General features: G+C 47.2%; 2 protein-coding genes across 7 annotated transcripts in view; one reads left to right on the top strand and one right to left on the bottom strand.

The window, feature by feature from the left end:
• The first annotated feature begins 699 nt into the window (after nucleotides 1-699).
• si:ch211-243a20.3 (uncharacterized protein LOC100151507 homolog) lies at nucleotides 700-2,930 on the top strand. Its single transcript, XM_068592179.1, has 3 exons — nucleotides 700-800; nucleotides 985-1,114; nucleotides 2,387-2,930. Exons 1-3 carry the CDS (start codon nucleotides 707-709, stop codon nucleotides 2,682-2,684), a joined length of 522 nt encoding a protein of 173 aa, XP_068448280.1. The 5' UTR covers nucleotides 700-706; the 3' UTR covers nucleotides 2,685-2,930.
• A 3,739-nt stretch (nucleotides 2,931-6,669) lies between these two features.
• Nucleotides 6,670-27,500, bottom strand: part of grin2bb (glutamate receptor, ionotropic, N-methyl D-aspartate 2B, genome duplicate b) — a 106,223-nt gene continuing 85,392 nt past the window's right edge. For 4 of the 6 annotated variants that reach the window (XM_068592163.1, XM_068592162.1, XM_068592161.1 and 1 more), the window contains exons 13-16: nucleotides 26,417-26,577; nucleotides 22,937-23,124; nucleotides 17,198-17,436; nucleotides 6,670-13,461 (exon numbers count right to left, since the gene is read on the bottom strand). In XM_068592163.1, coding sequence (XP_068448264.1) covers nucleotides 11,002-13,461; nucleotides 17,198-17,436; nucleotides 22,937-23,124; nucleotides 26,417-26,577 — 3,048 coding nt within the window. In that variant the 3' untranslated portion in view covers nucleotides 6,670-11,001. The remainder of the gene's footprint in view (nucleotides 13,462-17,197; nucleotides 17,437-22,936; nucleotides 23,125-26,416; nucleotides 26,578-27,500) is intronic. The other 2 variants (XM_068592166.1, XM_068592165.1) reach the window with 2 other exon arrangements.

Consider the following 27,500-nt stretch of genomic DNA (forward strand, 5'->3'; position numbering starts at 1 on the left):
TGTTTTATTTGTGGTTGGCTTCAAAGTTCAAAGAATTAAATGCACCTGTGCAGGTGGTCGAGCTCAAACCCTTATAATAATAATAATAATAATAATAATAATAATAATAATAATAATAATCACTGTGGGCTGAGTTACAGTATCAAAAGTAACATAATCCATTGTTATTGTGTTTATTATATTACTGTTTGGGTATTATGTGCATTAAGGTGTAAACAATATGTTAATTCTGTAGCTGCAGTGCAGAACATCTGTATTCAGTTGTAAAAATACATCATAAGTCATAACCTCAACACATTCTGTTGGTAAAATCTACAAAGTATTTTTGTCAGTTGTCAGATAAATGTAGTAAGAGGTACAGTATCAGAACATGTAAAAGTATAAATACATCTAAACTGTACCTCAGCACTGACCTTAAGTAAACATAATAACTCACAGATGTGTCTGTGTGTGTGTGTGTGTGTGTGTGTGTGTGTGTGTGTGTGTGTGTGTGCACATCTGCTCATGAGGTCTGTGTGTGTTTCATCATTTCTTTTATCTATTTCTGTTTGTTCTCGTCTCTCGTGCATTAAAAGAAGAAACAAAAGTTTCGTTTTTCATTTTCAACCGACGACGCGTGAGTTCAGTTTTTCCTCTCCTCTTTTTTATCTGCTTTCGTTAAAAAACCAGGAAACATCCGCTCGCCATGGCCACGCCTCCTCTGTTGATGCTGCTGACGCTGGTTGCCGTGGCAACTGGGGCCCGTTCAGCCGGCGGGGAGAACGAGCTGGATCACGAGTTCTGGAACTACAGGGAGGGAGGTGAGGCGCCGGCCGCCCTTTCATCTCGCCACGCTTTTTTTTTTTTTGCAGATTGGAGGCCTGTAAATCATTTTGTGGCCCCCAAAAAAAAAAAGTTGTAAATTAGTGAGTGAAGAGCTGCTATTTGAGAACCTCTGCAGAGAGAAGGGAAATGCTGCTGATCAATAAATCGTTCTGGTTTCAGCGGATAGCGTGAACGTGGCCTCAGTGCGCAGTGTGACCAGAGTGTTGGACCTCTGGGGAAAACGCATCTTCCGCGAGATCAAGACGTTGCTGCACTCGGAGCCCAGCGCGCTGCTGCCGGACTACTCCCGGTAACTTCCACACCTCCCCGAGCACACGTTTGGGTCGAGGGTTTACGATCCACAACTTAAAAAGGTCCGCTAGGACCACGGCTGTATTGTATGGCTTACATCCCCCCTGTCACGACACCAGGAGGATGCAAGCCGTCGTAAAACACACAATTTATTTAAACTCAAAAACAAGAGGTGACGTATGCAGGCGGATGGAAGTCGTAAGATATATGTCATGCAATATAGCCAAAAGGTACTCAGCAGTATGTTAGATGTGAGAGGTACTTAGCAGTACGTTAGATGTATGAGGCACTCAGCAGTATGTTGATGTGAGAGGTACTCAGCAGTACATTAGATGTGAGAGGTGCTCAGCAGTACATTAGATGTGAGAGGTACTCAGCAGGATGTTAGATGTACGAGGTACTCAGCAGTAAATTAGAGGTGAAAGGTACTCAGAAAGATTTTAGATGTGAGAGGTACTCAGCAGTACGTAAGATGTGAGAGGTGCTCAGCATTATCAGCAGTACATTAGATGTGAGAGGTACTAAGCAGGACATTAGTTGTGAGAGGTACTCAGCAGTATGTTGATGTGAGAGGTACTTAGCAGTACATTAGATGTGAGAGATACTCAGCAGTACATTAGATGCGAGAGGTACTCAGCAGGATGTTAGATGTACAAGGTACTCAGCAGTACATTAGAGGTGAAAGGTACTCAGCAAGATTTTAGATGTGAGAGGTACTCAGCAGTATGTTACATGTGAGAGGTACTCAGCATTATCAGCAGTACATTAGATGTGAGAGGTACTAAGCAGTATGTTAGATGTGAGAGGTACTCAGCAGTACGTTAGATGTGAGAGGTACTCAGCAGTATGTTAGATGTGAGAGGTACTCAGCAGTACGTTAGATGTGAGAGGTACTCAGCAGTACGTTAGATGTGAGAGGTACTCAGCAGTATGTTAGATGTGAGAGGTACTCAGCAGTACGTTAGATGTGAGAGGTACTCAGCAGTACGTTAGATGTGAGAGGTACTCAGCAGTATGTTAGATGTGAGAGGTACTCAGCAGTATGTTAGATGTGAGAGGTGCTCAGCAGTACGTTAGATGTGAGAGGTACTCCCGAGTACATTAGACGTGAGAGGTACTCAGCAGTACGTGGCCTGTTAGTCTCGTTAGATGTTAGATATTACACTATATTATATACATCATATTATATAATATTACACTATATAATATTATAAAATACTATATTATATCCTATCACATTATAAAATGCTATACCGTCTTGGTCCTGCAGGGTGCGCCCTCTGTCCGAGTCCGTCAGCGACCTGTTCAGAGAAGTCTTCCTGCTGCGGAGGCGCATCGCCGAGCTCTCTCATCGCCTAGCAACCCTGGAACCGTTCCTCCGTCACCACGGCTACCGGGAGCTGGAGGAGGAGAAGGAGGCGGGAGGCGGCGGCGGGCCTCCGGCGCCTCAGAGCAGGACCGGTCCGCCGAGCGGGAGCCGGGTGGTGAGGAGGAGACGGGTGAGAGTCCTGAAGAACGGGGGAGGGCGGGTGAGAGAGAGAGTGAGAGAGAGAGACACACACACCTGATGGAGGACACCGCCAAGTGACGGAGGGAGGTGGAGCTTCTACAAATATGATGTCCTGTAAGAAATGCTTTTTTAAAATGTATAGATTTTCATTTTTGTAAAAACTTAAATATTATAGAGACGCTGCAAATCCAGAATATAGACGCTGCTGGTCCTGTGAGACGATGTGGTTTATTCAATAACTCATATAAACTCATATAAACTCTTTTTATGGCTTAAATGTAAGATTATAGTTTAAAATCTGGACATGGAAACACAAACATTGTTTATAAATATATATATATATATATATATATATATATATATATATATATATATATATATATATATGTATATATGTATATATATATATATGTATATATGTATATATATATATATGTATATATGTATATATATATGTATATATGTATATATATATATATGTATATATGTATATATATATATATGTATATATGTATATATATATGTATATATGTATATATATATATATGTATATATGTATATATATATATATGTATATATGTATATATATATATATGTATATATGTATATATATATATATATATATATATATATATATATATTTATAATGATAGATACACATACATACACTATAAAAACACAAACCTCCTACATAATATCATAATATATATATATATATATATATATATATATATATATATATATATTATATATATATATACCTCCTACATAATATCATAATATAGATATAATATATATATATAAATATATATATATGTATATTCAGTATATATATACATAATATCATAATATAGATAATATATATATATATATATGTATATTCAGTATATATATATATATAATGATATTATGTATGAGGTTTGTGTTTTCATAGTGTATGTATGTGTATCTATATATATATATATATATATATATATATATATATATATATATATATGTATATATATATATGTATATATATATATATGTATATATATGTATATACATATATATATATGTATATATATATATATATATATATACATATATATATATATATATATATATATATATATATATATATATATATATATATATATATATATATATATAATTTATAGTATTATCATTGGCCCCTCAGCAGATTGAGTGTCTTGCTTCTCATAAAACTGTTGTTGTCATCACATAATCTACATTTTTTGCTTTCCATTTATTGGCACATAGACAAAACGTGTTCATGAATAATTTAATAAATCTTGTGCTGTTCACAGCTGATCACGTGGCTCTACTCGGCTTCCTTGTCATTATTGACAGTCGTGGAGGTTTTGATGAAAAGAGGCTTCATGGATTTAAATAGAACTCGTTAACAGAGAAACAAATGAGCAATGAAGCGGGAAAATAATTGTCTGATTAAAAAAGAAAAAAAGAGGACTGATATTGTTATATTTCACTATTTCATAGTTATATTTAACGTGCTCTGTATTTATTGTAATCTATTTAATGATGCTTTACTTACTCAGTTAATATCTCTTTGCAAATACAAGTCGTGGCTCCATATTCAGTGAGAGAGCGTCTCTGAACGACTCTGCTGAGTTGCATTGTGGGAAATGTAGGACCCGGTGTGTTACAAACTGTGACGTCTCGGCCTCTCGTGCCTCAATCCTGTGAACAACAAATAAATCAGATTATTGTCAGAACTCAAACTTAACGGAAGTGCAACACTAAATTGACAGATTATCTCTTTAAAAAAACAAACAACGATATAAAAACATCTCTTGAGAGAAATGACGACTACAAAAACAGATTTTCCAGCAGCGTCATGATTGAAACGTGCAGCGCGTCATGAAACCAAGCGGAGGATGACGCGTTGAGGCCACAAGGTGTCAGTGCTCTGCTGCTGCGGGACGAGAACCAACAACCGACGCATGGAGGCTTGAACCCTCAGTGTGTTTGTGCTCAGCTTAAAGTCAGGAGCAGAGGGGGGGGGGGGGGGGGAATCTGCTCACATAATTATACTGTTTGTTTGCGTATGGTGATCTCATGTGTGTGTGTGTGTGTGTGTGTGTGTGTGTGTGTGTGTGTGTGTGTGTGTGTGTGTTGTGGGCACTGGCATCCAACTTTATGCCTTCATTAAAACTTTGCCAAGTGTTTCTACAGCAACCGGTTTCTTCTCCTCTTCCTCTCCTCTTCCTCTCCTCTTCCCCCCGTCATCACCACACACACCGCGGCGTGCTTCTCACTTCACAACCTGCATCTGCACACTCCACACACTCTACGCACTTTACGCACTCCTCACACACTCCACACACTCCACACACTCCACACACTCCACACACTCGACACACTCTACACACTTTACGCACTCCTCACACTCCACTCCACACACTCCTCACACTCCACACACTCTACACACTCCTCACACTCCACACACTCTACACACTCCTCACACTCCACTCCTCACACTCCACACACTCCACACACTCCACACACTACACTCCACACACTCCTCACACTCCTCACACTCCTCACACTCCACACACTCCACTCCTCACACTCCACTCCTCACACTCCACACACTCCACTCCACACACTCCACACACTCCACTCCTCACACTCCACACACTCCACTCCTCACACTCCACACACTCCACTCCTCACACCCCACACACTCCACTCCTCACACTCCACACACTCCACACACTCCACTCCACACACTCTACACACTCTACACACTCCACACACTCCACACACTCCACTCCTCACACTCCACACACTCCACTCCTCACACTCCACACACTCCACTCCTCACACCCCACACACTCCACTCCTCACACTCCACACACTCCACACACTCCACTCCACACACTCTACACACTCCACACACTCCTCCCCCCTCCTCCCCCCATTTATGCACAGGTTTCATCCATCCCTCCCTTTCTTTTCTCCTCTCCAAACATTAATCTGTTCATCAACCACCTCTCCTCCTCCTCCTCCTCCCCCTCCTCTTCCTCCTCCTCTTCCTCTCTACGCTGCTGTGTGTGGGCGTCGGGCTCAGGCTGTACTTTCCATTTTGGTATTGTATTGTCGATGCATTGTTGCATCCGATCCAGTTAAGATGCTGTGGGAATACTGTATGAAAATCTCTCTCTCTCTCTCTTTCTCTCCCTCTCTCTCTCTCTCTCTCTCTCTCTCTCTCTCTCTCTCTACTCCTCAACCCCTCCCCACCTCTAAAAAAAGAGCCAGTTGCTAGGTAACAGTTAATTGTCAAGAAGTAGTTACATGTGTTGCGATGCATCCTGAGCTTGTTGGTGCAAAGAGCGAAAGAAGTGAATAGAGATGTGTGTGTTTTTTTTTAGAGAGGCAGGAGATGAAGACTGATTAAAGGATTATTTCTATCCCCCAACACACACACACACTCACACACACACACACACACACACACACACACCCGCTGGCATTCAGGACGTCAGATGTTAAAATTCTCCCACCAAATCCGTCCCCGCGAGGCGTCGGTATACATTTTCAAATCTGCAGGTTTCTTTAAATAACTCCTGTTGCTGGACGAGGCGTTCAGAGTAAAAGAGAGTCTGAGGAGTGAGGGGGAGTCCGTATCTTTCTTTTTTTTTAGGGGGTGGGGGGCTTTGATCTCTGCTGCTCGTTCAGTTTGCATCATTTATTCCCTCCCTCAGTATCTCTCTCTCCTTCTGCCTCTTGCTCCACCTTTGTTGTTCTCCAGCTATCTATATTTATTGTCTCGGTGGTCCGCGAGAACACGTCTCCAACACGCGTGGATCCATGTGGATGCACGACGAGCGTCTGGTCTGCGAGGAGCATCGACGGAGGAGACGACGCTCGCTGCAGCCATTATCTCAGTGCACCGCGACACACAAAAACACAACGTGACACACAACCTGTAGCCTGCACACAACCTGAGGACACCAAACAGTGACACAACAATGCAAACAAATAAAAGAACGACACCCGTGCGCTTGAGATTTCTCATTTTTTATTAATACTCAACACTTTTATTCCAAAGAGACAGAAGAATAATATTTCTCAGCACTTATTTTCACATCGACTGTGTTTAATCTCATTTTCAATATTACTAAATATTCAATCAAATGTTCGAAATACTCTCTTCAAACAAGTAACGTCTCTCCATACAAAAAAATTGCGAGGGTGAACTAGATGTTTTTGTCGTTATGTACATTTTTCACAATCTGTACAGCTCGGGGTGGAGTCGTTCGAGTCTTCTGTGGCAAAAACCAAAAAACAACAACACAAAAAAAACAGAAGTTCAGTCGAAGAGGAGCAAAAAGAGACTTCCCGCGTGTACAAAATAAATAAATGCAACAGATAATCTATTGTGCTTTCTGCGTACCAATTAATGGCGGTGCTTTGAGAAAACGACCTCCTCATCTGGTCGTGGACCAAATCAAAAACACAAGAAGGAACCATGACTCATTGCATGTGCACACGGTGTGTGTAAGAATACACGATTGCACATATCCTGGCCTGAAGTCGTTACAAAAGCAATTTCGCAAGGGGGCAACCTACGAATCAAAGATTTATCCCAAATAGATCTATTCTCTGCTGTTTTTGTACAGGGTTTTTTATCCGGTGTATTTTTTATCAAAAGTCCGTGAGCGTGAGGTAAAGTATTTACATACAGTTTTATATAATACATGTACGACAAAACAGTTCTCTCTCTCACACACACACACACACACACACACACACACTGTCTCTCTCCCATATGAGCACACACAGAGGTAATCAAGCGCATGTATTCAGGCACATACAATAACAGAAATAAGGAAACGAGATATTCAAAAGAGAAACGAGAGGAAAAGTAGTTGAAATGAAAAAAAAAGGCTTCTTCAGTGACGTTGAATGTATTAATCAAGACCTCAAGCTTGTTTAAAAGTATTAACACAAACTATTAAGAAGACTTTTCTAGAAGATTCATATTTAAAAGAAAACTGTTTTCTATCCTAGTGAAATTTCTAATCAATTTATCCATATTTATGAAAGTAAAACTAAGATTTTGACGGTTAAGATTGTTTTTTTTCTCCTGCACAAACAAGCACACACACACACACACACACGCACCCACACACACACAGTACTACATGGATCATCAGTACCAATGAAATTGATAAAAATTCCAAATATTGTTCCAAAAAACGCCCATTTGTTTTTTCTGGGCTAAACGTTAATATTAAAAAAGAGAAAGAAAGAAAAGTGTATACATGCAGGTCCTTACAAACACTAGAGACCCCCGAGTATCATACATACTGACTTGTCAAGCACGAGGAGGGAAGTCCTCCAAAGTTTTGACTGGGATGTACAACAAACTAAATATAGATTCCACCCATTCAGTCAGATTGTGCTTATTCCAATTTGCTTCGGACTAAAAGTCAGGTGACGATAAATACCTGGAGATGGAGGATAGATATAACGGGCCTGTGAAGGCATCTAAAACACAACTTCCTCGTGTCGTCTCTGTGCAGCGTTGAGAGCAGAGACGACCCGCGGGTCCGATGCCGCGGCGAAGGCGATGCTTTCCCGCTAAACGTAGCACCTGCTTCCAGGACGCCGCTTACTTGCTCCTGCCCTCCTCGTCCTTCTTTTTTTGTTCCTCCTCAAACGTCTGCAGCTGACAATCCACGCGGGGCCTTCGGACGACTCGAGGGCAAATTTCCTTCATTCGTCAAAATCTCAGCGTGTGAAACAGATTATGTGCCGGTGTGGGGATGGGGAGTAGAAATCAAAGGCAACAGGACAGAGTGAAATTATTCTTTATGTTCTGTTGGTAGAGAAATAAAGACGGTTCTCTTGTTCCTGGTGGACGGACTAGTCAGACATTTTGGTTAAAAAAAAGGGCTTTATTTCCTTGTTGAGACTGATGGGAGGATTGATACCACTCTTTGATTAGAGGCCAGTTAGCTTAGCTTAGCACAAAGACTTGATACCACTCTTTGATCAGAGGCCAGTTAGCTTAGCTTAGCACAAAGACTGGAAACGGAGGGGAAGCAGCGAGCCTGGCTCCGTCCGAAGATGAGAAAATCTGCCGAGCGGCGCTCTCCGGCTCATGAGTTAACTTATCATTTTGAATCTGTAAAAAGAAGTGACCGGTTGTGTGCGGACTATTTCGTAGCTGAACATCGTGGCAACGACCAGAAAGTGCAGCAGCTAACTCCTCTACGTGTCATTTTTACACTTTAGTTCTCGCATCAGCTGAACAAAGAACATATAACGTGTGTATATATTAGAGATGCTGCGAGGTGGATGTTGTTAGCGTCTGGACAGAGACAGTCTAGCTGCTTCCCCGCGAAGCTAAGCTAACTTTGCAGCTTCATATTTCCCGCTGAGACGTGGTCTCGATCTTCTCCATTTAATAATTCGACAAGGAAGCAAATATTTTCCCTAAAAAAATGTCAAACTATGGCTTTAAATCACCAGTAGCTGCACAGTGAGCACACACTAGTCGTACTAGTCCCCCATTTTTAAACTAGGAACAATAAAATGCTATATGCTATAAAGATGTAGCTTCATCTAAATGAAGAGATACTTCGGGGCTACGTACTTGAGCTCCTGTAAACCAGCAGAGGGAATATGTTCAACACTTCCTTCTCCTCCCCGCATCAGTCAAATGTGACCAATCCAAAAGGGAGCCGGCCGGGCTGATAGCCGCACTCATGAAATAATTAACGCCAGCGCCGCTCATCCTGGCAACAGAGGCCTCAGACTGTCACGGCCAATTGAGCCGGACCCAGTGAAACGGGATGAGGGCAACGAGAGGACATTAAATGTGATTTACATGTATTTAATGGGTAGTTGGCTCCCGGGTCGTCTGTCATGAACGGCGGCGTTTGAGGAGGCGAAGGGCGGGCGAGGGGGGCGAAGCCTGTTGAGCTTCTTTGTAAATCATTTCAAGGAGTTGAGGTTAGGACAAATTGGGGAGTTAAAAGTGGAAGGAGCGCCTATATTTTATGTCTGACTCGTCTTCACGCGGCTGTGCTGAGCTGACTTTCTGGGGGTTGGGAGGGCGAGCAGGAATGTGTGTTAATCATGGCACTGTGGTTTTAACCCTTGTAAACCTGCTATCGGTTACTTTTACTGTCGGGGGATCTACGTAGGAATTTCAGTTTCCTTTACGGCAGCTTATCACAACATCTGTCAACGCCTAAAAGTCTGTCACGCTCGTGGAAACCTCTGCCCCCGTCGGACTTCTCCAGGTGTGTTTTCGCACTCGGATCAATTGGACTAATTGTTTGCAGGTGGATCTGTCTGCCAACAGAGCAGATCGCGTGCGTAGAAAATTGGTATCAATCCTGTAAGGCACATCCAGCTCAAAATGTGAGACCCATTTGGTACTGCCGAGCAGAAAGAAAACGGAGAGGAAACGGCAAATCAGTATGATGATGTTGCTTCTGTGGCAGGAAAAAAAGAGACCTTCTTTGCAAATTTATAAGTACATAGAATGTACTCAGCAAGTCATGCCTTTCACATACACTTCACAGCACTCGAGAGTAAGAAATGTAAAAAAAGAAAACCCAAATCAAACATGAAGAATTAATAGCAAAGAAGAGTCCAAAGTACAGGAACCCCCCAAAAACAGATCAGACGACTGGTCCCCTGTAATATTGGTAAGCTTAGAAATAATTAACATCATACAAATATGCAACATGAACTAGTTAAATCAATAAAATTGAAAGAAAGTAAAAAATAAAAAACAATCCAAAACTGATCATCGTTAAACACTGGAATAATATTCAATAATATTATTAACATTATCAATACAATTATTATTAGTTTACCCTGTTACTTCAACAGAAGCGTTGATTTCTCATTCATGATTGTATTTCCGTTGCTGAACAAAATGTTTGTTTTGGTGTTAAGGAACTGCAGGAGGGAGGGAAAGACGATGAGCGTGTGCAGAGAGCAGAGACTGGAGATTTGATTTCACTTTTTCCCCTCCCCTCCTTCCTCCCTTTCCTCCCTCCCTCCCTCCCTTCCTTCCTTCCTTCCTTCCTATCTTTCTCTGAGCGTCGGAGCAGCACCAGAATCCTCTCTTCTCATTAAGAACTTGTCTCCCGCCAGACTTCACAGCTTAGCCTGCAGTGGCCTCTGTGCATCGTCCAAATTCGTCGAGAACGACACACACACACACACACACACACGCACGCACACACACACACAGTATCGTGTCTCCTCGTTCTCGTCGCACCGAGAGGTCATCAGCATCTCTCTCCCCCTCCCCCCCCGCCATATTCTCTTCGCCCACTTCATCTTCTCCCTTCGTACGCTCTCTTCCTCCTCCGTCTTCGCCCTCAGACGTCCGACTCAATGCTGGAGAGCTTTTCGTAAACGTGTCCGTTGCTGGCGCCGTTGAAGTTTCTCTGTCCCGGCCCCAGGCCTAACGTGTCCCTGCCCACCGGCAGTAGCTTGCTGGCCCCGTGGTGGTTCCCCATGGGCCCACCCACCCCGCCCAGACACAGCTCATTGGGGAACCTGGGGGCCACATTGGACATCACCCCAGCTGTGGCGGACACGGGCAAATAGGAAGTCGTTCCCATGGAGCCGCGGAAGTCCCCTCCTCCTCGGCTGTTGTTGAGAAGTTGTTGCTGCTGCTGCTGCGTCTGCGGCTTTTTGACGTAGTACGGTTTGGCGCCGTGTAATAGACACTGGTCGTCGCCGAAGGTTGGGATGAAGGGGTTCTGGTTCACCTTATCTGGGTAGAGAGATTTAGACAAGGAGTAAGTCCCGGCCCCTCTGCTGCTGCTACCGCCACCGCAGCCCCCACCTCCCATCATAGCTCTATCTCTGTCCCTCACGTCTCTCTCGCCGACGGACCGCTGATGCAACCCCCCTTCGCTCCCGCGGAACAAACTGAAGGAGGAGCCTCCTTTCGCCCTGTCCCCGCCCACTCCCCCGAACATGGAAGACTCTCTCTCCCCGGCGTACCTCTCAAACATGTGAGCGTAAGGGCTGGGGCCCTCCATGAAGCGGTCTTTGTCTTTCAAGCTCACACTCCGCGGCTGGGGGAACTGCCCTCCGCCGCCGCCGCCGCCACCACCGCCGCCGCCGCCCCCTCCTCCACTTCCCCCGCGGCCCGTCCCCTCCCTCTGCAGGTCCACAAACGTGTCGTACGAGTGCTGCCTCCGTAACACCCTCCCGCCCGGCCCTATCTTCCTGCGCTGCGCCTGTGCCTGAGTTTGTGCCTGGATGGGTCCTACGCTACTCTTCGCTCCGCCGAACACCATGTTGATGTCCTCGCTGATGTTGTACAGGTTGCTCGGCGGGATCTTACACGAGTCGCTGCGCTTGCAGCTGGCGGAGCTGGGGCGACTGCCGCCGCCGCCGCCTCCGCCACCGCCACCGCCACCGCCGCCGCCACCGCCGCCGCCGACCCCGCTAGCTGGGCAAGCGCCGCCTCCGCCGTGGTGACACACATTGTGGCAGTTACGACATTCCCAGTCGCCCCCCGCTATGCCCCCGCCCCCCAGCCCGGACACCCCCTTCTCCCAGCAGGTGTGGGCCTGCTGCCCCGCCGACACCGAGCCGAGCCCGCCTTTGCACTCCGGCTTCTTGCTTTTACCTTTGAGGAAGTCTTCCACAGGCACTAAGCTTTTACAGATACCACCACCACTACCACCGCCCACGCCGCTTCCTCCACTTCCTCCCTCTTGCTCCCACTTGGCCTTGCCCTCCTTGGAGCGGAACTGGTCCGCGTAGAAATCCCTCAGGTTCTCCTTGTCTTTGCGGAACAAGTAAGGTGAAGAATTACCCCCTCCGCCTCCCCTCTTCCGCTCCAGGGGAGGTGAGACCGTGCGGTGTGCCAGGGGCCCGTGGGGGAAGTGGTGGTGGACGGTGTGGTGGTGGGCTCTCCTCCTGAGGCCGCTGAGCTCTATCTCGTCCTGCTCCCGTCTGCACTTGGCGGAGGCTGGCCTCTTTTTGAGGCTGTCCCTGTACTGCTTACGTCGCTTGTTGTTGCCCTCCAGGTTTCCGTAGGTGACAGTGTGCGTGGAGATATCCGAGACGTCCGAGCGAATGTTCCCATCGTCCCCCCCTGAGCCTCCCCCGCGCCCACCACAGTACCTGTCGTGACCCCCGATGAGCCCCGTGCTGGATGCACCTCCTTTGAAAGAAAACCTGCCGTACACGTTGTTTCCCTTGAACCCACCCTGGCTGGAATCCGCAGGGGTGTGGCCAGCGATCAGGTCGAACTTATTGGTATTCCTGTGAGTCATGGAGGGGCGGGGCTGGGTGGTGAAGATGGGCGCTACCCCTCCCCCTAAACTGTCGCAATCGAACATGCCCCCCTCCAACGAGCTAGCGCTGCCTAAGCTACGCGGCCTGTTAGCCACGGGGCCGGACATACCCAGAGCCGAGGCCGGGTGGTGGTGCAGGTAATGGTCCTGGTACAGGTTGCTGTCCTTCAGGGGCAAGTTGCCAAAAGTCCTCTCCACCTCGCTGATGTAGTCACTGAACATGTTGTCCTCTGGCAGGTAAGGCGGCGCCGACTTGCAGTCGGCGGGGTGGCCCACCAGGCTGCGCCGGTGCTCCTGGATGTCGTAGATGGTCGAGTCCCGGCCGCTGTGGCTGTATTCCAGGGCGGCGTGCGGCGAGCCGTTGATGCCCGGGACGGCGGTCATGTCCTTGGCGGTGCGGAGCAAGCGCAGGATGTTGGAGTGGGTGTTGTTCATGTTCTTCTTCATGGTGGCCGAGGGCGAGTCTATGGTGGACTTGTTTTCCTCAATTTGTACCCCGTGGATGCAGCTGTAGATGCCCTGGAGTGCGAAGATGAGAAGAAAAAAACAGGGGGAGGTGGAGAGAGGAAGAGAGGGTGAGACAGGCCATGGGAGGAAGAAAGAACAAGAGTCAGTGCGGTTACATGCATTCGAATTACTGGCTTAATCGGACTGAAATCGAATTATCCCGTTCATGTAAACACCTTTGTTCGAATAACTGCGGTCTGACTACGATCCCATTATCACCCCTGGATAGCTCGATCCGACTCGGTTGATAATTCGGACATCTCGGCATGTAAACGGTGAATTGGATCGGAACTGGACTATGTGCCGTTGCGCATGCTCAAGATCCCGCCGCCCCCTCCCTCCCGCCCTCCTTCCCTGCTCCCTACTTCCTTCGCTCCTTCCTCCCTCCCTCCCTCCTTCTCTCCTCCCTCTTTCCGTCATGACCCGGAAATGACCCGGAAGAGACGATAAGTTGTCACGGCCGGCAGAAACAAACAAACGTAAAAGTTGGGTTACAAGCCGATACTACCTTCGGTGGGTGTCTCCGCTAGCTCCCTGCTGTAGCCAGCTAGCGCTGCTGCTAGTTCCCTGTTTGCGCTCCGCTAGCTCCCTGCTGTAGCCAGCTAGCGCTGCTGCTAGTTCCCTGTTTGCGCCCCGCTAGCTCCCTGCTGTAGCCAGCTAGCGCTGCTGCTAGTTCCGTTTGCTCTCAGCTAGCGGGGTTCTCTCCATTTCGAAGAGTGAAGAGGTCTGTATCACCACTACATGTAATGAAAACAGCGCCACCTATCGTATCGGATATGACATGCTTTCAACCAATGATTCGATTTATTCACTGCCATGTATATGAGGATAACAGCAGTTGCCCAGAAAGAGAGCATAGTCCGACTAAAGCAAGATTCAAATTAATACCATCATGTAAACGCACTGAGTGCGAGTGGTGAGGTACGAAGCTCAAGCGTGAAGACCAGTCATAAAAGGTGCGGCGGTAGTAAAGAATCAAGAACCAAAAGGGGCTTTTAATGTCGGAGAGAGGAAGTCAAACGGCAGAGACACAAACAGAAAGAGAGAGAGAGAGAGAGAGAGAGAGAGAGAGAGAGAGAGAGGAGGGGTCAATGCATCGCCATGTCCTCCCTGACCACCCTCTTGTTTACACACTATTAAACACTAATAGGCGCTGAGTCCATAAGTGACTTTTCTCGGGGGAGCGGTGCTGACGTTCACAGCTGCCGCTCAGCACTCAGCTTGACGAGAGCCGAGGGAGCCGATCAAAGCCCTGATTGATAACACGAGGGGTGCTGTAAGCTCGTGGTTCTGACCACCGATCAATAGGTTCAATCAATGCCATTTTAATTCAGCCGACACTGGTGACACTGGCTTTCTTCTCATTTCCCTTTCATAAAAAAAAACAAACCTCGCCTATGAAAATAAGTCATAAGTCGTTGCGTTGTGAACAGACCATAATCCATCGGCGTGCGCGTCGGTTTCAGGTTTGTCGGTCGCAGCAGGATTTTCGAGCGAGAGGGGAAAGCCATTTTTTTTCGCCAGCGAAGTCAAACAAGCGTGTTTAAACGGGGGCCGAGGGGATCCGTGGTCGAGGCGACAGCCAAATCCGAAAGGTCGAGGACGCGCTACCCACCAGCGCGGCACGCGGGCCAACTTTTCCTCAAAGGCGTCAACTTGTCAGAAACAGTTTCTGTCTGTCTCTTAGTCACTTCCCCCCCCCGCCCGCCGCCGCCGCCGCCGAGCCACATTCATGAATCTGAATCGTGGCGCCTGCTCTTCTGTGATGCCGCCGTTCCCTCTTTGTGTTTTATCTCCGTTTCCGGGCAGCCAATCCAACGGGATTGTCTGTCTTTATCTCTCTACGTCTGTCGCTACTACAGCTGCCGTGAAAAGGTAATAGAATGGAGGTTCCTTGCACACCACTGTGTCTATTCTTTCCTCCACGGCCTTTTGTACCCATTTTATTCTTTATCATGACTCCCCGGCTAACTGATCTCTTTTTTCTTCCTCTGTATTTTATTAGCCCTTTGTGCTCTCGTCGCTTGTCCGTCCTCACACTTTCTATATGCTGTATTAGAACAGTTTCCGTCAATGCTGCGCAATCTTTCATATTTTTTTTTCCCGGCCTCGCGCCGCAACTCGAGGGCTAAACCAGGCGTGGAAATGAAGCACCTCTTGAAACGGTGTGTGCACTCGAAACGGATGTTGTAATGCAAGAAGTAAAATCAGCCTCGAGCATGTCGGAGCTTAGCGTGAAGCGTGAAGCTACCATGCGCTAAACAGTGCTTATGTTTGGCCAAAAAGAACTACAAAAAAGCAGCAGTTTCAGGAAGCGACAAAGAGAGAATGAGATTCCTGCCAATTCAATGAAAGAAGGAGAGAAAAACGAAAAAGGAAACAGCGTGTTCCTAAAGTGCTCAAGGCCAGATGTATTCATGAGGAGGGCTTTCAGGTGAGTCTGAGTAGGTGTTAACCAAAGACATTACAATTAGAAAACACCACACACATAAACACTGGTGTCCTTTTCTCACTCAGGCAATTTGCATCAACACCCCACCACCCCCCCTCTCCTCCCTCTTTAAAAGGCAACATTATGCAAATTAATTACACCTCAGGTGATTATTTATAAGGACCCCAAACAGCCTTCTTCAATAACTCTGAGACACCTTATTAGCTGACGCATCTGAGTGGAGTCGCAACCGCGTTTGATAAACGGCGGACTGTTCCCAGAGACCGCGGGCTTCGTTAACCCCTTCAGGGCCCGAGGCTTCGGCGCCGCACGGCCGCTTCATGCAGCGATGGGCCCGGTGTGTGAGGATGGGAGGAATGTACGAGAAACAAGGTGAGGCTCTCTTTTCTTTTTCTTCATTTTGAGCCTGATTACTTTTCCTGTGATGCATTTGATGAGATTGAAAATTAACCTCAGCTTTTCCATCCCGCCTCTGGATGCGATAAACATTGAAGGCTGATTTATACTCGGGGTTTCACGCAGAGACGCAAGCACGCCAGACACGCATGGCCGCCCTTCTGTGGTCAAATCGGCCATTTTGCTGACTATCCGTCAAAGCAACGCAATTTGCATCAGCGTATGGAAAAAGGCGGGAACCATAAACCAAAACAAGTCCGTCGATCCGACTGCGTGGTCGGCCGCTGCTGTAGTTGCAGGAGTATAATTCGCCCTTTAGCCTTCAGACAGTGTCCTTCATGAGCATTTTTGTTTTGTTTTAGAGCATTACTGACACCTTAACTTTGACTTTGACATATATTTGTCACGGGTGCGCTGCAAGTGTTTTCTGCTCTAATTTAACAACAGCAGAATTATGATCAAATAAGTTTTTTCAAGACAAACGTCTTATTTTAAATAAATATCCATCACAAATCTTCACATTCAGATGAAAACTGTTTTTTTTTCATTTGAAAACAGGGGCTGGTTATGTTAATGAACTTAACTGCTACTGATAAGACATTACTGTAATGTTGTGCTGCCTTAAAAATGTAAAATGTCCAAGTGAAGATATCCTTTCCCCGTACAGCTCAAGGATGCTGTTGACTCGTGTCTTTGTTGTTTAACAACTGCCCGAACTAAAAAAAAAAAAAGTCACAGGTTAAGTCAGCTGAGTCACGGCATCCCGCTGACGGACTCGATGCTCCTCAACCGAAAGCCGGCGGTTTGAAAACAACCCCTCTGTTGATCTTTCTGTCGAGGCGGGCGGGGGCATAGGGGGTGACAAAGGTCAGGCCTAAAATAAAACAGGAGCACACTCACCCTGCTAATGGAGAAGGTGGCCCCGGGCTGCCCCGAGCACACGCCCATGAAGCAGAAGCGCAGCTGCCAGTAGAACCAGTGCTCGCAGATGAAGGTGAGCAGCGACAGGATCATGGCGGCGCCGAGCATGTAGAAGACCCCCGCCATGTTGTCCACGTCCAGCTGGCTGCTCATCACCTCGTTCTTCTCGTTGTGGCAGATGCCCGTCAGCCACAGGGCCTCGAACTCCTCCATATCACCTGGACGAAGGAGAGACACACACACACACAAACACACACACACACACACACACACAGGTTACTGTACGAGGTCGTCAGTGATGTTCGCGCTCCAGCGAGTTCGCCCATAGGCGGCTGAACATTTAAGTGTGAGAACAAAAAAGAGAGGGCACATTTTTCGGATGGGGAGTTGATGCCAAAAACAGCTCAGGTCTCATGTACGTGCAACAAATGTCAAGCTGCATTATTTTGACTGAACGTCCCCGCGAGGATCTACCTCATTAAGGACTGCTTATGCAAGGCTTTCCCTTCCCCTTGTTGTGGGGCAGGAGGAGGAGAAAAAGAAAGAGAAACACAACCGCCGGCCGAGGCTCGACGGTCCTCGGGGGAGGAAGTGTGTGTGTGTGGTCATGTGACGAGCGCTTCCGCCCCTAAAATGTTTCCCCCCCCCCCCTTCCTCCCCTCAGTTCCCCGTCCCTGGGGGGAGCGCTGAGGGGGGAGGACACGTCCAGAGAGATTTGTTTCATCTGCACCAATGGACTGCTGTTGTGTGTCTGCAGGAGATCAAGGGGGTTGTGTGTCGGTCTCCCGCTGCTGGATGTGTGTTTGTCTCGTCACGATTAGTTTCCAGTGAGACTAGCGGGCGAAGCGGGAGAGTAGTTATCACGCCGAACTGTTTTAGGAATATTTGGACTCTTTCACTTTCTTTCTCTGAGTTAGAAGAGAAGATCGACACCTTCTCTCACGTCTGTGTGGTAACGACACAACTGGAGCCAGGAGGTTATTAGCTTAGCTTAGCATAAAGACTGGGAGAAGATTGATACCTCCTCTCATGTCTGTGTGGTAACTACACAGCTAGAGGCAGGAGGCTAATAGCTTAGCTTAGCATAAAGACTGGGAGAAGATCGACACCTTACGTCTGTGTGGTAACTACAGAGCTGGAGCCAGGAGGCTATTAGCTTAGCTTAGCATAAAGACGGGGAGAAGATTGATACCTCCTCTCATGTCTGTGTGGTAACTACACAGCTAGAGGCAGGAGGCTAATAGCTTAGCTTAGCATAAAGACTGGGAGAAGATCGACACCTTACGTCTGTGTGGTAACTACAGAGCTGGAGCCAGGAGGCTATTAGCTTAGCTTAGCATTAAGACTGGGAGAAGATCGATAACTTCTCTCACGTCTGTGTGGTAACTACACAGCTGGAGCCAGGAGGCTATTAGCTTAGCTTAGCATAAAGACTGGTAGAAGATTGATACCTCCTTTTATGTCTTTGTGGTAACTACACAGTTAGAGCCAGGAGGTTATTAGCTTAGCTTAGCATAAAGACTGGGAGAAGATTAATACCTCTTCTCACGTCTGTGTGGTAACTACAGAGCTGAAGCCAGGAGGCTAATAGCTTAGCATAAAGACTGGGAGCAGGGGGTAAACGACTCACTGCGTTGTTTGCCAAGACTTACTTGAAGCAAGTTACTCCTCACAAAGCCACACTGTTTCATTTTTTACATTTCTGTATGTGTACAGATTAAAGAAACAGGAACGCAACATGCTAATGAATTAGCGTTCGAGGTGCTGGTGCTGGCCCCCTTAGCTTCCAGTCCGCTAAGCTAACTGCCTCTAGCGTCCAGCCCGTGTTTAATGCACGGATGTGAGGTTGTGTGGTAGAAATCTTCTCATCCGGCTCCCGCAGAGAAAGCCGATTTACTCAGATGTCTGTTTGGATGTCTAACGAGAAAACGTGCCAGCGATAACTACATTTCAAAAGGGCAAAAAACATTAATGACGACGACGGCGTGCGGAGAGGATGAAAGCTCACGACAGGAAGTGATGAAGAACTGGATCAATGAGCAGAATCTATCAAGCCATTTAAATGATTCCTTGCTTTCTTTTCCCCCCGTGATTCGTATCCATCACCCCTCCTCCTCCTCCTCTTCTTCCTCCTCCCACGAAGAGGCCCTCGGTTTCCTGTTAGCGGGCCGTCGCTGATCCTCTCCCTCTGCACACGAGACTCGCATCATGTTGGTACATCATGTTCGTACCTGGACTCTAACAGGACGTGACAGGTGGGAGCAAACATGGAGGAGTCTGATCTCTCAACCTGCAGCATGTGCAGACATCCGAGCGACTGTCACACATCAGTGTGGGTCGAGGTCCGGGTCCATTTGGCTCCTAAAGATCTGATCCGAGGTGAATGTTGCCCGTGCACTGACCCCGTCATCCATCACACACACCGCGATGGAAGCTGGTAGCACATTGGAGACAATTATGTGTGTGTGTGTGTGTGTGTGTCAACGTGCTGTACAATATACGATCTGGCATATGGAGGACATACTGTTTCTGGAGGTGGAGTGCTCCTGTAGGTCTACTCTCTGGTGATTCACATCAGGAACAATCTCTTCTTTCAGATGAAGATCATTACTATTTATTTATTACTTCTATTGTTGTTTTATTGTACTTGCTGTACAGCTATGCATCTTCTAAAGCAGGCGTATGACCCTCCAACTGAAACAGCACATGTCTGAGGTGCTGTGTTTGTATGTCTACCTGATGTTAATTCTTCCAGTGCTTTATTTCTTACAGCTTTATTGTTACAGGACAGGGTGTGAGCTTTATATGCGTTCAGGTTTTAGGAGCAGTGTCCCCGTCAGGATGCTTCTACATATTATGAAGCCGGATAAAGACACTGAATCTCTACAGTGCATAAAAACTACAGGAGACGTCAGGTTAATTTTAAAACTACGCCCTGTTGGAGAATTATTATTACTAAAGGTAACAGCCAAAAAGCTGTGAGACAAAACTTGCGATAGTTCAATAATTATTGAATCATTTTATTTACAAGTCACTGCTTGGGTACCAGCCCACTGCTGGTGATGCATTTCAGTAAATAAAAGATAAATACTGTTTTAAATTTCTGCTTTCCAGCATTCACACACTCATCTATTTCACTCTCTAGGACCTGTGAAAGGTTTGCACACCAGATTCCTGCTGCTTTTCTTCTTCTGGCTATTTTCTCATTATTCATCGTCGGGTCTATCTAATGGGAGGAAATAAAAAATGGGCCATAAGCCAACGACTGTTCTTCACCGTGTGATGAGAATCATTTTGTAAAAACACGTTAAATAGCCGCATAAAATAAATTGTCGTGAGACTGATTTGTGGACCAGGAAGTGTTCGATTCACTTCATCACGTTCAGCTGCACTTTGTACTCATGCTGCAGGTGAGACAGGCGGGGCGCGTCTGCACCTGAAGGTCTCAATATCCATCCCTACTGATGGAGGATGACCCTCCGCTGCGTCCTGCATCGCCTCCCCCGCCGACCTCTGTGTCATTTGGGACCAGAACCAGTTCAAACAGAGCATCCGAGCCCAATTCACACACACACACACACACACACACAATCCACCTCAACTGGCTCCATCCTCTCATCATGGCGGAGCGGCAGCTTGATGCAAAAGGTCCTCGCGGATCACCGCGCTCGTCATTCCCTCCCCGGCGCGCTGCCGACTTCCTTTTCGGTCACTACCCCAAAACACACAACAGCAGCTGCGGCTCGAAAAAACAAAAAAAACGAGCTCCAAACCGAGAGCCGCTTCCTCACTGAGGTGCAGCGGTGGGACTCGGGCTGATGATTCAAATCTGTGAATTCATCAGCCGGTGTAGCGAAAGCTTCACGAGTCAATTTCTACAAAGACACGTGTGCTTGTTGTGAACACTCGGGGTGCCGCGCTCCCTGCACATCACTCAGCGGCCACTGGAGGCGCTGAAGGGCTGACGTTAACATACGCGCTTTTTCTAAATCCTACGCTGAGCTTTGCAGCCTTCATGTCTGATGTAATGTAGCTCACGAGCTGTCGGAGAGAACATCTAAGAAGGATATACACCAGTCTCAATAAGAGAGGGCTTTTACTTTGAAAATATCCAGCTGGTAGACGTCGTTCATACCGGGAAGCTCTCGCGTTCAGATTCTGCCGGCACATCAATTGCAAAGTTAAAAACATGCATTTATCCTCTTACCCCGAGTGCTACTCATCAATCTCGATTGTTTTGAGTTGCCAGGTGTTGAAGACGTCTACTCTCAAATATAACGGGAATATATAGCACTTGACTTGTGCAAAAAAACCTCAACAAACTCAAGCCTCACCTGGCTAATCAAGATAAGCCACAGACCTTGTTGTGAGCAGGATTCACAGGGAGGAAGAGGACACCACTGTGACTTTAAGGTCAACATTTCTTGTGCCTCCTTTGCAGCAAACGCTGCCAGAACCAAACAAACAAACAAACAAACAAACAGACTCCTTCCACGCTCTCCAGCTGCAGCAGCTGCAGCCTCCCCGTTGATGGAGGGCTGAGCGGTGCCAGTCTCGTCTCAGGAGGCCGGGGATCCGGCAGCAGGCTCTTGGCTCCATCCCATCACAAACACGGACGACCTTCAGGAGTCGCGCTCGGCCTCCTCGCGGCTGCTTCCCGGCTCCGGCTTTAAGTCACCGGCGAGAGCGCGGCTCCATTCAGCGACTCTCAACCTGAACGATCGCCGTGTGTGTGTTTCGTTAGCGTGAACATCCGCAGCAGTGAGGATGTGACGCTACAAACAGGACGCCGTGTAAACCGCTATCTGCAAAATGGCATGCGTATGAGCGATTGTGTGTGTGTGTTTTGTATTAAAGTGGCGATCAACAACCGCAGCTGTTAGGGGTCGATCACACCAGACGCGACGCTCAAAAACGCGTCGCTAGCTAAACGCGTCGCTAGCTAAACGCGTCGCTAGCTAAACGCGTCGTAGCTAAACCTCCTCTCCTCCGGGACGGCGCCTTTTAAACAAGTTTTTATAGCGTTTTTTCCAGCGTGGAGTCACACAGCTCATCACTGTCACGCCCGACCAAAGCAGCCAATGGGATCAGGTGAGAGGCGGGCTTTACTCCTTCCTGTCTTCCTGCGCTGTGAGCAGCGTGGAAGTCAAAAGAAAATGGCTTCCCTCTGACGAGGCGCTAACGTTAGCGGTGTTTAATGACGAAGAGCTTTACAATTCTAGGTGGAAACACGACTTTAAAGCTCAGAAGACGCTCCAGCTGACTGCTGCTCAGAAGACGCTCCAGCTGACTGCTGCTCAGAAGACGCTCCAGCTGACTGCTGCTCAGAAGACGCTCCAGCTGACTGCTGCTCAGCCCAAAGTACTGAACGCTCTCGTCATCCAGACACGAGGAATAGATGCTGGTATTCGCCGTACTTTTTCCTCTTTTTCTTTTTTTTAAAAAATGTTGTGAACTCAAAACACAGCAAGCGCAAGAGCGCGACGTCTGCTTGAATCCATTTTGTAAATAAAGTTTTATCGCCCGGTTGCGCGCATGTTTTTTAAGCGACTGCGTTAAAAGTCACATCTGGTGTGATCGGCTCCTGACATCTGATTATGTGTTGTTGTTTAATCCAAAGCAACAGATAACAAGCCGAATAAAAAAGCCACCATTATTGCGTTGTGATACGTTCAAGTCCTCTTCAATTAAATAATACAACTTTTTCTTTCCCCTTACCGTCTCCAAACAGCATGAGGATGGCCAGGTCGATGGCTCGCTTCCAGCCCGAGTGCTTCTGGATGGCGATGCCGTAGCCGGTGGAGGCGAACACCTTGCCGCTCCCGATGGTGACCAGCTTACAGCCCTCGTCCCTGCCGGCCATGTAGTTCAGCACCGCCGCGTCGTAGATGAAGGCGTCCAGCTTGCTGCCGAGCGCCACGGAGAGGAAAGCGCGTTAGAAGAAGACTTTGGCATCGTACGAGCGGCTCGCCTTCAGGTTTCTGGAGAGTTTCCTGAAGAAGCTTTGTGATGTAGCACTAAGCAGGTTTAGGCTCATAGCGGTTAGTTAGCTCTGCGAGTCTTAAAACTGTTGTTGGAGACATTTCCATGTTGGAACCGTTCCATGTCAAGAAAATACTCATCGGGAACTGCGTTCTCCATAAATGTGGATTTGCATGAGCTCATTTCTGCGTCTTCAGGCCGCCTGCTGCGCTCGGGATAAAACACTCGAGGAAACACGGGCTTAGCATTTAATTGCAATTAATTAATCAAAACTGTGAACTCTCTCTCTCTCTCTCTCTCTCTCTGTCTCTATCTCTCTCTCTCTCTCTCTCTCTCTCTCTCTCGCTCTCTCTCTCTCTCTCTCTTTTGCAATAATTAAGGATAAATTGCATAGTTATTTCAAGGAAATTATTAGAAATTCATGGCTTCATGACATAAATAGTTAGCAGGCTAAGCATTGCATTAAAGGTGTGCATGCTGTGGACGCTGTGAGGTTCTATGTGACACAGAGAAATGTCACTTTAATAATAATAATAAGTCAATATAGGAAACCGGTGGGAGTTTAGGACACAATCACTGATCATTTCTTCTTCTTTGCTGTTTTATATTTCTGGATTTTAGGTAGAAACCAAGACTCACTTCTTCACAAACTAATTCAAAGCTTTTGAAACATCAGGTTCATTTGTCCAAGACGAAGAATGAATGAACTTTAAGATGAGTCACGACATGTTTGGTGTTTTTGTGAGATTCTTATACGAGCAGTGTCACGGGCCGTGTCTTCAATAAGTCATTTTGCAGCACAGCTGGACATCTCCACATCAGCAGCACTTACACACCAAACCCTCCGGTTTCATTCCTCTCATGAAGGTTTTCACAGAGAGGTTTCTTCATCATTCACAGCCGGATTCATACAACTGTGTATTACTACAAACCTTTTGTTTTCCCTCCCGTTGTAAAAACCTGTGACTCTAAAATGTCAACAAAGTGAACTTGTCTTCCTCCAATCTTCAGCTTTCTGTTGTAGAAATGACTTCAAACGAGGTCATATTTCATAAGATGATGCCTCAGTCGCATATTTAAACATACTTCCCTTGATGTGATGGAAAGCCTCAACGTGAGGAATCAACTGGCGACGTTGCATCACACACACACATCTGCATTTACATTTATTTTGTACCTGTTGTGTCTCTTTCTAAGATCAAGTATGACTATTATGGAGGCCTGGCGATAAATTGACCTGTTTGTTGGAAGAAAAACATATTTACTCTGAATCAGTGAGTGTTTCACTGTTATATTCAGACTTCTCGTTGATTCTTTCACACATACTTGTCTCCTAATAGCGAGGATGAGTATTTAAGAGGTGGTCCTTTGAGAGGTCGGAGATGCATTTATTAGTAAAGTAACACGTTGTATCTCTGCCTCTTCTCCTTCTTTAAAGAATAAACGTTCCTGTCGAGTGAGTTTTTCTAAACTCTTCCATACGTCTGAGCTGAAACGGCTCCTCGTCTCTTCTCTCTTCATGTCCGTCCTGATGGACGCTGACTGACGGCTCAGGTAACTTGTCACGACGGCCTCCAGCTTGGCGACTAAACTACCATCGAACGCGCCCTCGGCGGCCTGGAGGCCTCCGCGGTCCCTCGGCTCAGTCAATACTTTGCATTGCTAATCCTCCGGCGGCGGTGGATGAACCCATCGGAGGACGGGGAGAGAGGAAGAATGAAAAGGAAGAGGTAGAGAGGGAGGGAGGGAGGGAGGGAGGGTGAATATTAGCGAGCGTTCGCTGCAACCGCGAGCTACGCTGCTATTCTGGGTCCGCTGGCTGACACACAGCTCCACCGGCTGCCCACGAACATCACCCAGAATGCTCTGCCTCCCTCCTTCAGTCTCTCTCCCTCCTTCCTTCCCTCTCCCTCCCTCCTTCAGTCTCTCTCTCCCTCCCTCCTTCAGTCTCTCTCCCTCCTTCCTTCACTCTCTCCTTCCTTTAGTCTCTCTCCCTCCCTCCTTCCTTCAGTCTCCCTCTCCCTCCTTCATTCCTTTAGTCTCCCTCCCTCCTTCCTTCAGTCTCTCTCTCCCTCCCTCCTTCAGTCTCTCTCCCTCCTTCCTTCACTCTCTCTCCTTCCTTTAGTCTCTCTCTCCCTCTCTCCTTCAGTCTCCCTCTCCCTCTCTCGTTCAGTCTCCTTCTCCCTCCCTCCTTCCTTTAGTCTCTCTCCCTCCCTCCTTCCTTCAGTCTCCCTCTCCCTCCTTCATTCCTTCAGTCTCCCTCTCCCTCCCTCCTTCCTTCAGTCTCCCTCTCCCTCCCTCCTTCCTTCAGTCTCTCTCTCCTTCCTTCAGTCTCCCTCTCCCTCCTTCCTTTAGTCTCCCTCCCTCCTTCAGTCTCCCTCTCTCTCCCTCATTTAGTCTCTCTCTCCCTCCTTCCTTTAGTCTCCCTCTCACTCCCTCCTTCCTTCAGTCTCCCTCTCCCTCCCTCATTTAGTCTCCCTCTCCCTCCTTCCTTTAGTCTCTCTCTCCCTCCTTCCTTCAGTCTCCCTCCTTCATTCCTTCAGTCTCCCTCTCTCTCTCCCTCCTTCAGTCTCCCTCTCCTTCATTCCTTTAGTCTCCCTCTCCCTCCTTCCTTTAGTCTCCCTCCTTCCTTCAGTCTCCCTCTCTCTCCCTCCTTCAGTCTCCCTCTCCTTCATTCCTTCAGTCTCCCTCTCCCTCCTTCCTTCAGTTTCTCCCTCCCTCCCTCCTTCCTTCAGTCTCCCTCTCCCTCCTTCCTTCAGTCTCTCCCTCCCTCCCTCCTTCCTTCAGTCTCCCTCTCCTTCATTCCTTTAGTCTCTCTCCCTCCTTCAGTCTCCCTCTCCTTCATTCCTTCAGTCTCCCTCTCCCTCCTTCCTTCAGTCTCCCTCTCCTTCATTCCTTTAGTCTCTCTCCCTCCTTCAGTCTCCCTCTCCTTCATTCCTTCAGTCTTCCTCTCCCTCCTTCCTTCAGTCTCTCCCTCCCTCCTTCCTTCAGTCTCTCCCTCCCTCCCTCCTTCCTTCAGTCTCCCTCTCCCTCCTTCATCATCTTTCCTCTGTGTTGCATCAGCATCAGGACCTCACAGCTCCATCGCGCTCGTCTGTTTCTCACCCGCTGGGATCCTTTTCAACTCCCTCCCTCCGCTCATCACCCCTCATCATCTGTCTCTTTATCCTCCTCCCCCTCTCCCCTCCTCCTCTTCCTCCTCCTCCTCCTCCTCACCCGCTCTTCAGACTGTACAGCGCCTCGTCGACGTTCTTCTGGTGGAAGCTGGTCATGTACGTGTGCATGTCCCTGTAGTTGTTGCGGATGTTGCGCTCGGTGCTCCCGTTGGGCACCGTGCCGAACCGGAACGGCGGAGAGAATTCGTTGGGATTCTGGAACTGTTTCGGGTAAAAAAAACAGAAACGGGGAAAAAAACGTGTTAATGAGAGTCGAGCTGCGATACGCAGACAAACCGTAGTGCGCACAGGGTGGAGTGCAACCGTGAAGAGACGCCATTCGGACGGTTATAAGCTGCAAATGAAGTAATGTGATCACAGGTGAATCAATATCTGGTCGATCGGAGGTTGGAGGAACTATCAAATGCCCATTATGATTCATATAATCAATAAAGCCCTGCTGACAATCCTGTGTGAACAGTCCAAAAAACCCCAACAAATTCCACTTCTGATTACGTAAGTCAAAGAAAAGACAGAAAGAGAAGAAAAGCAGAAGTTCCTCACAATAAGTCACTCACATTTCGTCATTTCATTAAATATGTCGCTGATGAGTTTTATTTCTGTTGTTCGACTTATTGATTGGTCAACAAATGAGTCATTTGAGGAATACAATTTTAAGTGCGAGTGTGTTTGTGGAGTCAATAAGCTCAGTCGATCAACAGCGATGAGGATGATGATCGTTGGAGCAGTCTGTTAATAATACACAAGTTCTCCTTCCAGCTCCTAAAATCTGAGGATTCGCTGCTTTTCTTTGTTTCACATCTTCGTACATTGAAGGTGAAACAGGCAATTTGAAAAAAACAAACAATCCCCCTGCTCTATGAACGTGGGATAGCTATTTATTTTATTCTTTTACCAAACCACTGATTCCCCATGAGGGGTCTTTGCACTCGGGAGGATTCCTGAAACCATTTTGGAAAAGCTCCCTTTGACGCTGCTCTCCTGCCATCAGCCTCAAAACCACATGTTGTGAATTACAGCGCATGAAAACACGCAGCTGGAGCCGCCCAAAATACTGAGGATTCAATTGTGTGGTAACAAAAAAACACTAAAAATAAAGACTTTTAAATCATCTGCATGATAAA

Source organism: Clinocottus analis, unplaced genomic scaffold, assembly GCF_023055335.1.
Source record: "Clinocottus analis isolate CAN_PGR_092001 unplaced genomic scaffold, fCliAna1.0.p SCAF_26, whole genome shotgun sequence".
NCBI classification, from domain to species: Eukaryota; Metazoa; Chordata; class Actinopteri; order Perciformes; family Cottidae; genus Clinocottus; species Clinocottus analis.